The following is an 11,631-nucleotide window of genomic DNA, read 5'->3' on the forward strand; positions in this document are numbered from 1 at the left end:
TTGGTATATCAAAGTGTGTACTGAAAAGTAAGTTTCTGGGGCTGGAGAGACAGCCTAGTGGTTAAGAACATGTGCTGCTCTTCCAGAGGACTGAAGTTCGATTCCCAGCACCTACATCAGGTAGCTTGCAACCACCTCTAATTCCAGCATCTGACACTCCAGGCATCATCTGACACCTGCACATATGCACACAGACATACACACACACTCATACATACACAATTAAAAATAATAAAAATTAGCTAGGTGGTGGTGGTGCATGCCTTTAATCTCAAGGACTTGGGAGGCAGAAGCAGTCAAATCTCTGGGAGTTCAAGGCCAGCCTGGTCTACAAAGCAAGTTTCAAGACAGCCAAGACTGTTACACAGAGAAACCCTATCTTGAAAACCCAATAATAATAGCAACAACAATAAAAAACAAAAAGTAAGTTTCTTTTCTATCTCCAATACTCAATTTCCTTCCTTGCAGATAACAATTGTTATCATATTCTGTATTTAGCAAATATTTGTTGAGCATCCACAAGGTGTTAAATTCATAATCTGTATGTTGCTTTCCTCTTTGTTCTTTTTGATTTTTGTTTGTTTTGCACTAAGTTCCAGGGAATACAATAATCATGGAGGGAAGGTATGATGACAGGCACAGGGTGTGGTTGGTCACATTACATCTACAGAGAAAGAGGAAGGCTAAATCTGTACAAGCTGCTGCTGCTGCTGCTTCTCCTCTTCCTCCTCCTCCTCCTCTTCCTCCTCCTCCTTCCTCTCCCTCTTCTCCTCTGTCTCCTCCTCCTCCTTCTTTTTCTTTTTCTTTTAGTCTTTCCCTCCTCCTCTTTCTTCTCCTCCTTCTTTGGTTTTTTTGAGATAGGGTCTCACTATGTAGCCCTGGCTGTCCTGGAACTTATTATATAGTTCAGACTGAACTTAAATTCACAGGGATCCACTTGTTCCTGCCTCCTGAGTGCTGGGATTAAAGGCGTGCACCACCATGGCTGATCTATCTATAGCTGGAGTTTTCTCCAGTCCCGCCCAGGCCCTTAGCCACTCAGACCCAAATAAACACACAGAGGCTTATATTAATTAAAACTGTATGGCTTAATGGCTCAGGCTTCTTGCTAGCTAGCTCTTACATCTTAAATTAACCTATAATTCTTATTTATATTTAGCCATGTGGCTTGGTACCTTTCCCCAGTTCTGCCTTCACATCTTGCTTCCTCTGTATCTGGCTGGTGACTCCTGACTCAGCCTTCCTGTTCCCAGAATTCTTCTCTCTTTGTCCTGCCTGTACTTCCTGCCTGGCTACGGGCCAATCAGTACTTTATTTATGAACTAATCAGAGCAGCACATTCACAGCATACAGAACCATATCCACAGCGCCTATCTTTCTTCTTTTTATGCAGCCCAGGACCCTTGTCCTTGGAATGATGCTACCTCATTTATCATTGCCCCCACCCACTCAGTCTAGATAATCTATATAATCTATCAGACATGTCCAGAGACCTGTCTCTTTGGTGATCTTAGATTCTATAAAGTTAACTGTATTAATGATGATGCCATCAGTAAGTGAATTAAAGAGCTCTTCCCTCTGTGTCTCTCTTCCTCTCTCTGTCTCTCTCTCTGGTTTTTGAGATGGGGTTTCTCTGTGTGTAGCTCTGGCTGTCCTGGAATTCACTCTGTAGACAAGATCTCTTCTCTTTGCTTACAATGCACTGGCAATAAACAGACCATAAACATGGCACTAAGCACATGAAATAATACAATGTTCGATGGTGGTGAGTACTGTGGGGAAAAAGAGAAAAAATAGTAAGGGAAGGGGAAATTAAGGGTGAGTAATATTTTAATTAAGGTGATCAGTGCAAGCCTCACTGAGAAGACAAAATCCGAGCAAAGGCAGAAGGTGAAAAATAAAGCCTGTAGACACCTGGGAGAACATTCCTGACAGCCATTGAGGAACTAGCTCCAAAACAGCAATGCTCAGGCTGCTCCAGGGACAGCAAGATGTCCTGAGCCAGAGGAGGGGAATAAGAGGAAGAGGTGGACCAGACAAGGTTGTTGCAAGATACTAAAAGGCAGGGCCCGGGAGATGACTCAGCAGTTAAGAGTGCTCACTGCTCTTCCACAGGACCCAAGTTCAGGTCCTAGCACCCACATCAGGTGGCCCACAACCACCTGTAATTCCAGTACTTGGGGATCCAATGACTTCTGACTTTATCAGGCCCCAGGCATACACATGATGCACATAAACTCATGAAACACACACACACACACACACACACACACACACACACACACACACAAAGTCTTTAAAAAACAAAGATACCAAAAGGCAAGCTAGACTACGTGAGGTCTGATAGGCCATCGTAGGCACTGTTTCAAAGCCTACATACACGCATTATTTGTTCAAGTATTTACAGTTACACCAGTTGGAGAGTGGTATACTATTTTCTCCCTGGCTCCCCTTCCCCTTGCTTTTTTTTATAAAGTGCCTCAGGTTCTATATTTATAGTTTCGTCTCCCTATATATAGGTATATATACGGACATATAAATAAGAATGTATGCAATATATAATATAGCTGCTTCATTTTAATTTTTACTGTGGGGCCCAGGCTTGCCTAGAACTCGATCCATAGCCCACTGTTTCATTCTTTGGACAACCATACAGTATTCTGTGCATATATTTCATTTAATGAGTCCCTTGTTACTGTACATTTTCAGCCAAAAAGAATGCTCTGAAAATCATATACATGCATTTAACATGTGCAAGTCTCTAGTTCCCAGAGGTGGCATGTGTAATTATTTTTGAGACAGGGTTCATTATGTAGTTCTGGATGGCCTAGAACTTACTACATAGATCAGACTGGCTTCCAACTCACAGAGGTCCACCTGCCTCTGTTTCCCAAGTACTGGAATGAAAGGCTTACAGAACCATGCTCAATCTAAGGATAATTTTTTAATTTTAATTTTTAAAACTTTATTATCTAGGAGATGAAAAATAGCTACTTTGTCAGCCAAACATGGTGGCACACACCTGTAATTAGAGCACTCAAGAAGATGAGGCAGGAGGGTTGCCACAAGTTCAATACCAGTTTGGGTTATATAATGAATCTGAGGTCAGTCTGGACTGCAAAGCCAGAACTTGTCTAAAACAAAGACAAACAAAAAATGCCAAACAAACAAACAAACTATACATGAAATTTCTTCCTTGTGGGCTGGTAAGATGGCTGAGCAAGTTAAGGCATTTGCTGTCAAGTCTGACGACGTAAGTTGAATCCCCAAGACCTACATGAGTGGAAGAGGAGAACCGGCTTCCACAAATTGTTCTCTGGCCTCCATGAGCACAGTGCACACACACACACATGCACGCACGCACGCACGCACTCCTTTGTGTATGCACACATGCAGGTATGTTGTGGGTGTATGTTTAGACTGGAGGTCAATTTTAGGTGTAACTGTTTAGGAGTCCTCCACTTTATTTTTTTGGACAGGGTCTCTCCTTGGCCTGCAGCTCAGCCAGTAAGCCAGGCTTAGGGCCAGTGACCCACCTACCTCTTCCCCCCCCCCCATGCCTAGCTTTTTAGACAAGAACTGGGGATCAAACTTCGGTCTTCATGCTTACATGGAGACACTTTACCAACTGAGCCATCCCCCAGCCCTGAAACTTCACATTTCATGTGTTTAAAAGCTTTCCATTTCTGTAAAATATCAGTATCTTTCTCCTTACCTCTTTTTTTTTTTTTTTTTTGGCAGTGTCTCACAATGTTGCCCTGGCTTGCCGAGAACTCACTATGTAGACCAGGCTAGCCTCAGACTTAGAGAGATCAGCCTGCCTCTGCCTCGTGAGTACTGGAATCAAAGGTGCGTACTATCACACCCCGCTTCCTACCTTTTTTGAGGATGTCATAATGAAACCTTTATTGTACTTACTTTTTATTTCTTACATTTTCAAGATTATAATTACAACATTTCCCCCTTCCCTTTCCTCCTGCCACACCCTCCCATATACCCCTCCTTGCTTTCTTTCAAACTCATAGCATCTTTTATCACTAATTATTACATGCATATATGCATATACATATATATTCCTAAATATAACTTGCTTAGTCTACATTACGTTATTTGTTTTTTGATTGTTTTGTTGTTTATTTTTGAGACAGGGTCTCCCTATTATACAGCTCTGGCTGTCCCAGAACTGGCTGTGTAAACCAGGCTGACCTCAAATTCACAGAGAACCACCTGCCTCTGCCTCCCAAGTGTTGGGACTAAACACCACACCTGAGGAACATTATTTATGAGTATGTTTTCAGGGCTGACAATTTGGTATTAGATAATCAATTGGTGTGCTCCTCCCTGGAGAAGACTGTTTCTCCCACTCTCAGCATTCCTGGGTTGCCTGTAGATCTGAGGCCTTGTGGGCTCCCCCTGACCCCCCACCCCGTTCACTTTAACATGTCTGTCTATTAATGTTGTCCTTGTTCAGCTCATGTTTAGGGAGTCATGTTGGTAAGACTTTATGGGTATAGTTTCTGAGGATACTAGAAGACAACCTCACAGAAAACTCTCTGAGTCTCTGTAAGATTGTAAGAGCAATATTTTCACCCCCTCTTCCAAAATGTTCCCTGAGCCTTAGGTTGGGGAGTGTTTTTGTAAATGTAGCCATTTGGGACACATCTCTACACAACTCTACATTTTAACTGGTTGTGACTTTCTATATTACTCTCTGTTTGAAAGAGAAGTTTCCTTGATGAGAGGTGAGGACACTTGTCTGGGTACAAGGACAAATGTTTAGACTGTGGTCAGGGATGATGCTGGTGTAGTAAAGTAGTGGTTGTAGGTTCTCCTCCAAGATCCTTGACCTCCCTAGTCCTGAGTAGCTAGCTGACTATGTTCCCAGCACCAGGCACTGTTCCCCTCTTGTTCAGTGGTCTGAAGTGGAACTAGAGAGCGGCTGGTTACCACTGAGGTACACATGTCACCACCGCACCTTCGGGGTTATCGTGCCGTGCTGGTTGCTGATGTGGCGCACCATGTCTTAGGACTGCTGGTTGCTTCCCTCCTTCCTTCCATGGAACCTTGCGTGGATCCTCCTGATATGACATGAAAGCTGGTCCTCAGGAAGGAGGCATTCAGGTCATTTCCAGCTCAGTGGCCTCTGGGCCCTGTTTCTGAAGAGTATGGTGTCTTCAGCAACAACAGGAACTCACCTTCCGCCTCTGGGGGCCAACCAAGGTCGATAGCATTAGGCTGTATTTTTATTCTTTCTTCTTTGGGGGTGGGTGGGGTTGAGACAGGGTTTCTGTGTAGCCCTGGCTATTCTGAAACTTGCTCTGTAGACCAGGCTGGCTTCAAACTCAGAGATCCACCTGCTTCTGCCTTCCAAGTGCTGGGATTAAAGGCGTGTGCCACCACCACCCAGGTTTATTTTTAACTGCTTTAACGGCAAGGATTCAGACAAGATGCTCTGGCCAACAGCTCCCTCACCTATGAGCTGAGAGTAATGCCTGCTTCCCTGCTCCAAAACCAGTAGATTTTTGTATCCAAGCAGTTTGTGGAAAATTCCCTTCTAGTAATAAAAGCCCTCCATTCCAATCCCTCTTCAAGTGCACCTGAGGCTTACATAGCATGCATCTTGGGTTATGGTCTTTTTGTTTATTCCCACATGCTTTTCTACACTTTGGATTTTTTATTTCTCCCCTGTTTTAGGTTTTGATGCTGTCCCTTGGCAGCCCTGGAACACGGTGCTTAAGGCAGGATCCCACCTTGTGCACATTGCTTTGTTGATTACTTGTATGATTGCTTCCTAACAGCCAGATGCATGGGGGTTGGGAGTGGGACTCAGACCCATGTAGTCTAGGCTCAAATTCACTATGTATCCAAGAATGACCTTGAACTTCAGCTCTTGTCTCTTCCTCCTGAATGCAGGGATAACAGCCGAGCCTCAACCATGCTAGGTTTATTCTGTGCTGGGGGTGGAACCCAGCTTTGTGCATGCTAGACAAGCACTCTATCAACTGAACTACATCCTCGGGTCCCAGGACCTGTAACATTACTGACCATCTCCCGAATGACAATAGGAGCCTCAAAGAAGAGATCAAGCCGCCAAACCAGGCTCTGGAGCCAATTGCCTGGGTTCAAGTTCAACTCTCTAACAGAGCCCTCTGTAAACTTCTCTCCTTACTTGTGAAACGGGACACCACCTAACTTCACAGGTCTGCCATGACTAAAGGGATCTGGCTTTCATTGCTTAAGATAACGATGGAGTAAGTGGTGGGTTCGAGTTTTAATCCCAGCCTTGTGTCCTTCTCCCCACCCCATACCCCGCCCCACCATCCCCACGTGCTCCACGTGCCTCGCGTAAATAAGCGAGCGCGCAGGCGCCAGGAATCGGTGCCCATTGGCCGCCCCGGCGCTGTCCAGGGCCGTGGGGAGACACTCTGTGGCCTCTGACCGCGGGCTCCGCCCCGGGTCGGTTGATCCGCGCGTCTGTGGGTCGCTAAGTCCGGGCCAGCGGCTTCGCCCTCGTCATGGCGCCGCTGCTGCAGCTGCTGTGGCTGCTGGCGCTGCTCCGGGCCGTGGCCCTGGTCCCGGTCCCCGCCAAGCCCCGGGCCGACGACGAGCAGGCCTGGGATCTGTCGCCCCCGGAGCTGCTGGCGCCCGCCCGCTTCGCGCTGGACATGTACAATTACGGCCGTGCTGCGGGGATGAGAGCCGTGCTGGGGGCCGTACGCGGGCGCGTCCGCCGGGTGAGGATGCGTGGGGAGCAGGCGCGGGGCCTGGGCCCAGGAATCATGCAAGGTGGAGTTTGACTGAAATTTTGGCTGTTGTCCTGGACGGTGGAGGAAAGGGCAGGTGCAGGCTAAGACTGGATAGGGAAGCACAGGTGGACTACAGGCTCCTAAGAGGAGCAGAGTGGGGGGATGGCTGTGCCAGCCTCACCTCCTTCTCCATCCAGGTGGGTCGGGGCTCTCTGTTCTCCCTGGAAGCCACAATGGAGGAGCCACCTTGCAATGATCCGCTGGTGTGCCTGCTCCCCGTGACCAAGAAAACCATGGTGAGTGATGTGGTTCCAGCTATTGTTGGCCCTAGGCCGGCAAGCAATTGGAATGATGGGTCCTGTGAGGAAGCAGAGGTTACCCCGCTCTGAGTTACTGGTTAGAGATCAAGATGCTCTGAAAGGGTGGGTATTTGGGTGCTGGTGTCTGCTGCTGGCCAGGGCCTCCTTCCACCAAGCCGTGATTGCCTTCTATGTGGCCCTGCTTTGAGGAGCATCTAGCTGCTCTTGCCAGGAGCTTGTTCCAGCCTGTCCCCAGACTGTTCCTTCTCTCCCACCAGCTCTGCAGCTTCGAAGTCCTGGATGAGCTAGGAAAACACATGCTGCTGAGGAGGGACTGTGGCCCAGTGAATACGAAGGCTACAGGTGCTGGGATAGCTCAAGGAGACTGGGATAGCCCAGACCATACTTGACTCAGAATTCAGCCTTGATTGCTTCTCTGTTCCAACCCTATCCAGAGTATGGAAATGAGACGTTCAGCTCATTCCTTCCGATGCTGAACAAGGATCCCCTCCCCCAGGTGAGGAGCCTGCATCTGGGAGAGCCAAATGCCCCCTTATTTCTCTTCCCTTTACCCTCAGTTCGTGTCCCCGGGGTCAGGCTGAACGCCTTGTAAACAAACACCCTTTTGCCTTCCCAGGACTTTTCTGTAAAGATGGCCACAGTCTTCGAGGACTTCATGAATACCTATAACCGCACTTACGAATCAAAGGAAGGTAGGACCCAGCCTTGTCTGTACCTGTCCCAGTCAGACTTGGGCCTTCTCCTGTCATGGCACTTTGATATTGAGGAAGGAAAGGACACAAGGACCTTGTGTCTCTCAAGGACCCCCAATCCCTGAGTTCTTATCCAGCTTTCTAGGCAGCCATCCTGTCAAGGAAGAGTGGACTGTCCCCTCCTTCCATCTTATCTTCCTGGCCAGAAACCATGGGCTTCCGTCCCTCCAGGCAGGGTCGGGTAAGGCGGAGACCAGATTTTCTCTGTTGGATTTCCTTTGTCATCGTGGCCTTTCCCATAACCTCTTCTGGGTGACACCCTTCGGTCTCATTTTGGTCAGTGCTCCGGTTTAGGCTCCCACAGTGGACCACACCTCCCACCTTGTCACTTTGTGGTCTGCTTCTCCATCTCGTATTCTACCTGCCCCAGGGATCTGTCCTTACAGACAGTTTCAGGGACTAAGGCAGTGACTCGGTTAATAAAGCCCTTGCCTTGAAAGTGTGAAGACATGAGTTCAATTCCCAGATCCCACCAAAGAAGCCCAACAAGGTGGCCTGGGCGGCAGTGAATGGGAGGCAGAAACCGACTCATGACCGACCAGCTAGCCTAGCCTACTTGATTAAGTTCTAAGCCAGTAAGAGACCATTTGTGAAACAAAAGTGGAAGACCCTGAGGAGTGATATCAGAAGTTGTCCTTCGACCTACACACAATGCTCACCACACTCACTCTAACACACTCAGAAGTTTCAAGCTCAACCCAGAGTCTCTCTCTCACCTGGGGAAAACGTGGCTTGCTGACCCCGTTTCTGTTCTTTTGTGATCTGGTTGGTTTCAAGCCTCTCTCCTTCTCTTTGATCCTCAGAAGCCCAGTGGCGCTTGACTGTCTTTACCAGAAACATGGTACGAGCACAGAAGATTCAGGCCCTGGACCGTGGCACAGCTCAGTATGGGATCACCAAGTTCAGTGACCTCACAGGTGGGGATGGTGAGCAGAGCCCTCGCAGAACTTGGAAGAGACTGGGCCCTGCTCTGGAAGCTCCTCGTTTGGGCTAGCATAAAATATTTACCCCCTCTCTGCCCTGCCCACCTCTACCTACAGAGGAGGAATTCTACACCATCTACTTGAATCCCCTTTTACAAAAGGAGCCTGGCAGGAAGATGAGTCTAGCCAAGCCCGTAGATGATCTCGCCCCGCCCGAATGGGACTGGAGGAAGAAAGGGGCGGTCACTGAAGTGAAGGACCAGGTTGGAGTCCCGGAAGTGGGGATGAGAAGGCAAAGTGCATGGGGCCCTGGAGAAAGGGAGACCCTTGACCATGTCCGTTGTCTTGCAGGGCATGTGTGGCTCCTGCTGGGCCTTCTCTGTCACAGGCAATGTGGAGGGCCAGTGGTTCCTGAACCAGGGGACTCTGCTCTCCCTGTCAGAGCAGGGTGAGCATCCTGCTCCAGCCCCCTGACATTAAGGCCAGCCTCCCCAGAGGGCCCCTTGGAACCAGCCTTCTGTCTCCTAGAGCTCTTGGATTGTGACAAGACGGACAAGGCCTGCTTGGGTGGATTGCCCTCCAATGCCTACACAGCCATAAAGAATTTGGGTATGCATTATTTTGGTCAGGCGGGGCAGCAGGTGCCACCTCTTTGCAAGAGGGAGAGATGAGCGTGGGAGTCACACAGGATTGGGCCCTGGTCCTTAAGTTGACCCTTTTTGGCCGAAGGTCTACAGCAAGTCAGTTTTGTCAGAGCCTTAGTTATCTCAACTGTGAAATGGGATATACAGTGTCTACTTTGTGTGATTGTCTCCAGTGTCAAGTGAGAAAATAGATGTCAGGATTCTGTTGCATGACAAGGACCCAGTGGATCTTGATGTTTTCACTTCCTGGAAGTCTGTGTTCTTACGATGCTAACCTGGACAGTAACACATCTCTCTGCCGAGGAGAGGCATCAATTCAGCCATGGGCTGCAGTAGTAGAGGACAGTGAGCTAAGGAACTGAGGTAGCTTACAAAGGAACTGGTCCAGGAGCCCAGCAAGGGTCTGAGCTACGTTAGCAGTAGACTGTCAGCGCAGGACAAGCAGCAAAGGACAAGGTGCCAGGAAGCCTGGGATGAGGCCTCAGCAAGGAGGCAGAGATGGGAGCGGAGTCCTGTCCATGCTGGCTAATGTAGCTCCTTCCTCATCCTTTCATCTTGAGCTAGTCATCTCTAGTCTGAGGAGAGTCCTCAGAGGCCTGGGGCCCTGGGAGTTTGTAAGGAACATGTGGCTTCATGTCTGTGGGATGCTTGGCACTCCTCTGTCTGGGAGAACACGAATGAGTGGTAAGCAGGAGTCTCCTCATTTTCCAGGAGGGCTGGAGACAGAGGATGACTACAGCTACCAGGGCCATGTTCAGGCCTGCAGCTTCTCGGCACAGAGAGCCAAAGTCTACATCAATGATTCAGTGGAGCTGAGCAAGAATGAGAACAGTGAGTGGGGGCCGGGGTGGGTCCAGGTTGATGCTGCTGGGCCCAAGTAACCACTGACGCTGCCTTCCCCTCTCAGAGATGGCAGCTTGGCTGGCCCAGAAAGGACCGATCTCAGTCGCCATCAATGCCTTTGGCATGCAGGTGAGGCCCTGGTCTCTGAGCTCCTACCCCTCTCTTGTCTCCGCCTCCCACACTCGCCCTTTCAGGCTGGCATTCTACCCCCCGTTTTCTTGTCAGTTCTATCGCCATGGGATTGCCCACCCTCTCCGGCCCCTCTGCAGCCCCTGGCTCATCGACCACGCTGTGTTGCTGGTGGGCTATGGCAACCGTGAGTTCCACCGGTCTCCTGCTTATCCTTCCATCCACCCCAGGCCATAGTTGGGGGATAGATAGCAGCTTCTTAGGCCTTCTGAGGGGAACCTCGGAGTAATGCCTGGGAACCCGGATCCCAGCCTCAGAGAAACACCCATGCCTTTTGTAGACAGGAAAGCTGGGGCTGTGGGAGGTTATTCTAGAGGCAACTGGACAAGTGTTCTCTCCAAGTCTTACAGATGCACGGGGTCTCTATGAGGACGGTAGGGGCCCTCTTGGCTCTTTGCTGTTTCTTAGTTCCTATTGCACTGTAGGTCCCACTGCAGATACATGAAGGGTGCAGTGCACGGGTCTCTGAGTGGAGAATTGGGGCTCTGACTCCTTGTATTCTGTGTTGCTCCCCAGGCTCCAACACTCCTTATTGGGCCATCAAGAACAGCTGGGGCAGTAACTGGGGAGAGGAGGTGAGTTTTGCCTGGTTGGCCCCTGACCCTCCAGCCTCACTCTACCTAAGCACCCTCACCAAGTCCCACTGTCCCTCAGGGTTACTACTACTTGTACCGTGGCTCTGGAGCCTGTGGTGTGAACACCATGGCCAGCTCAGCAGTGGTGAACTGAGGGACTTGCTGGCACAGGACCTGATGCTGACCACAGTGGCCCCTTCCTTAGCCTGACTCATCCCCCAGGCCCCTCCTCAGGAGGCACAGCTGGCTGAGGGACAGGCACTTGGTACCTCAGGGTGAGCAGTGGGCCCTGGGCCCCTTCTTTCCTCCCTCTCTCCCTCTCATGTCCACCTGAAGTTTCTTAGCTGCATCTTTATTGAATTGTGGTAGCTAGGAGGATCCTGAGGTGAAGGAGGCTTTCATGGAAGCCAGCGCTGGGGCAAGGACCCCAGGCTCGGGTAAGGTGCAGAATGAAACCGTTCTCATCGTAAACCCAGCGTTGTCTTCAGCAGGCCCTGGCTTCCTGCCTTTGTTTCCCTCTGTCTCATACTGTCAATTTTCTGGTTCCCTCCCACATCTAGGAAACTTGTAACCAGCCTTCTCTAAGAGCAATAAAGAGGTCTCCTGATCTCCAGTGTGGTGTAAGTGCTTAGTGTCCCA

The 11,631-nt window shown here is 49.5% G+C and overlaps 1 protein-coding gene across 2 annotated transcripts; it reads left to right on the forward strand.

Annotated features, from left to right (window-relative positions):
* Positions 1-5,068: 5,068 nt before the first annotated feature.
* Ctsf (cathepsin F) lies at positions 5,069-11,605 on the forward strand. 2 transcript variants are annotated; one of them, XM_076556883.1, is made up of 16 exons: positions 5,069-5,220; positions 5,695-5,738; positions 5,914-6,734; positions 6,944-7,042; positions 7,324-7,408; positions 7,501-7,562; positions 7,683-7,758; positions 8,622-8,735; positions 8,859-9,004; positions 9,093-9,189; positions 9,270-9,350; positions 10,097-10,216; positions 10,293-10,357; positions 10,454-10,544; positions 10,934-10,992; positions 11,072-11,605. In XM_076556883.1, exons 3-16 carry the CDS (start codon positions 6,516-6,518, stop codon positions 11,144-11,146), a joined length of 1,389 nt encoding a protein of 462 aa, XP_076412998.1. In that variant the 5' UTR covers positions 5,069-5,220; positions 5,695-5,738; positions 5,914-6,515; the 3' UTR covers positions 11,147-11,605. The 2 variants fall into 2 exon arrangements, with proteins under 2 accessions (XP_076412998.1, XP_015854552.2); XM_015999066.3 differs by lacking the exon at positions 5,695-5,738.
* Positions 11,606-11,631: the final 26 nt, after the last annotated feature.

Source organism: Peromyscus maniculatus, chromosome 1, assembly GCF_049852395.1.
Source record: "Peromyscus maniculatus bairdii isolate BWxNUB_F1_BW_parent chromosome 1, HU_Pman_BW_mat_3.1, whole genome shotgun sequence".
Taxonomy (NCBI): Eukaryota; Metazoa; Chordata; class Mammalia; order Rodentia; family Cricetidae; genus Peromyscus; species Peromyscus maniculatus.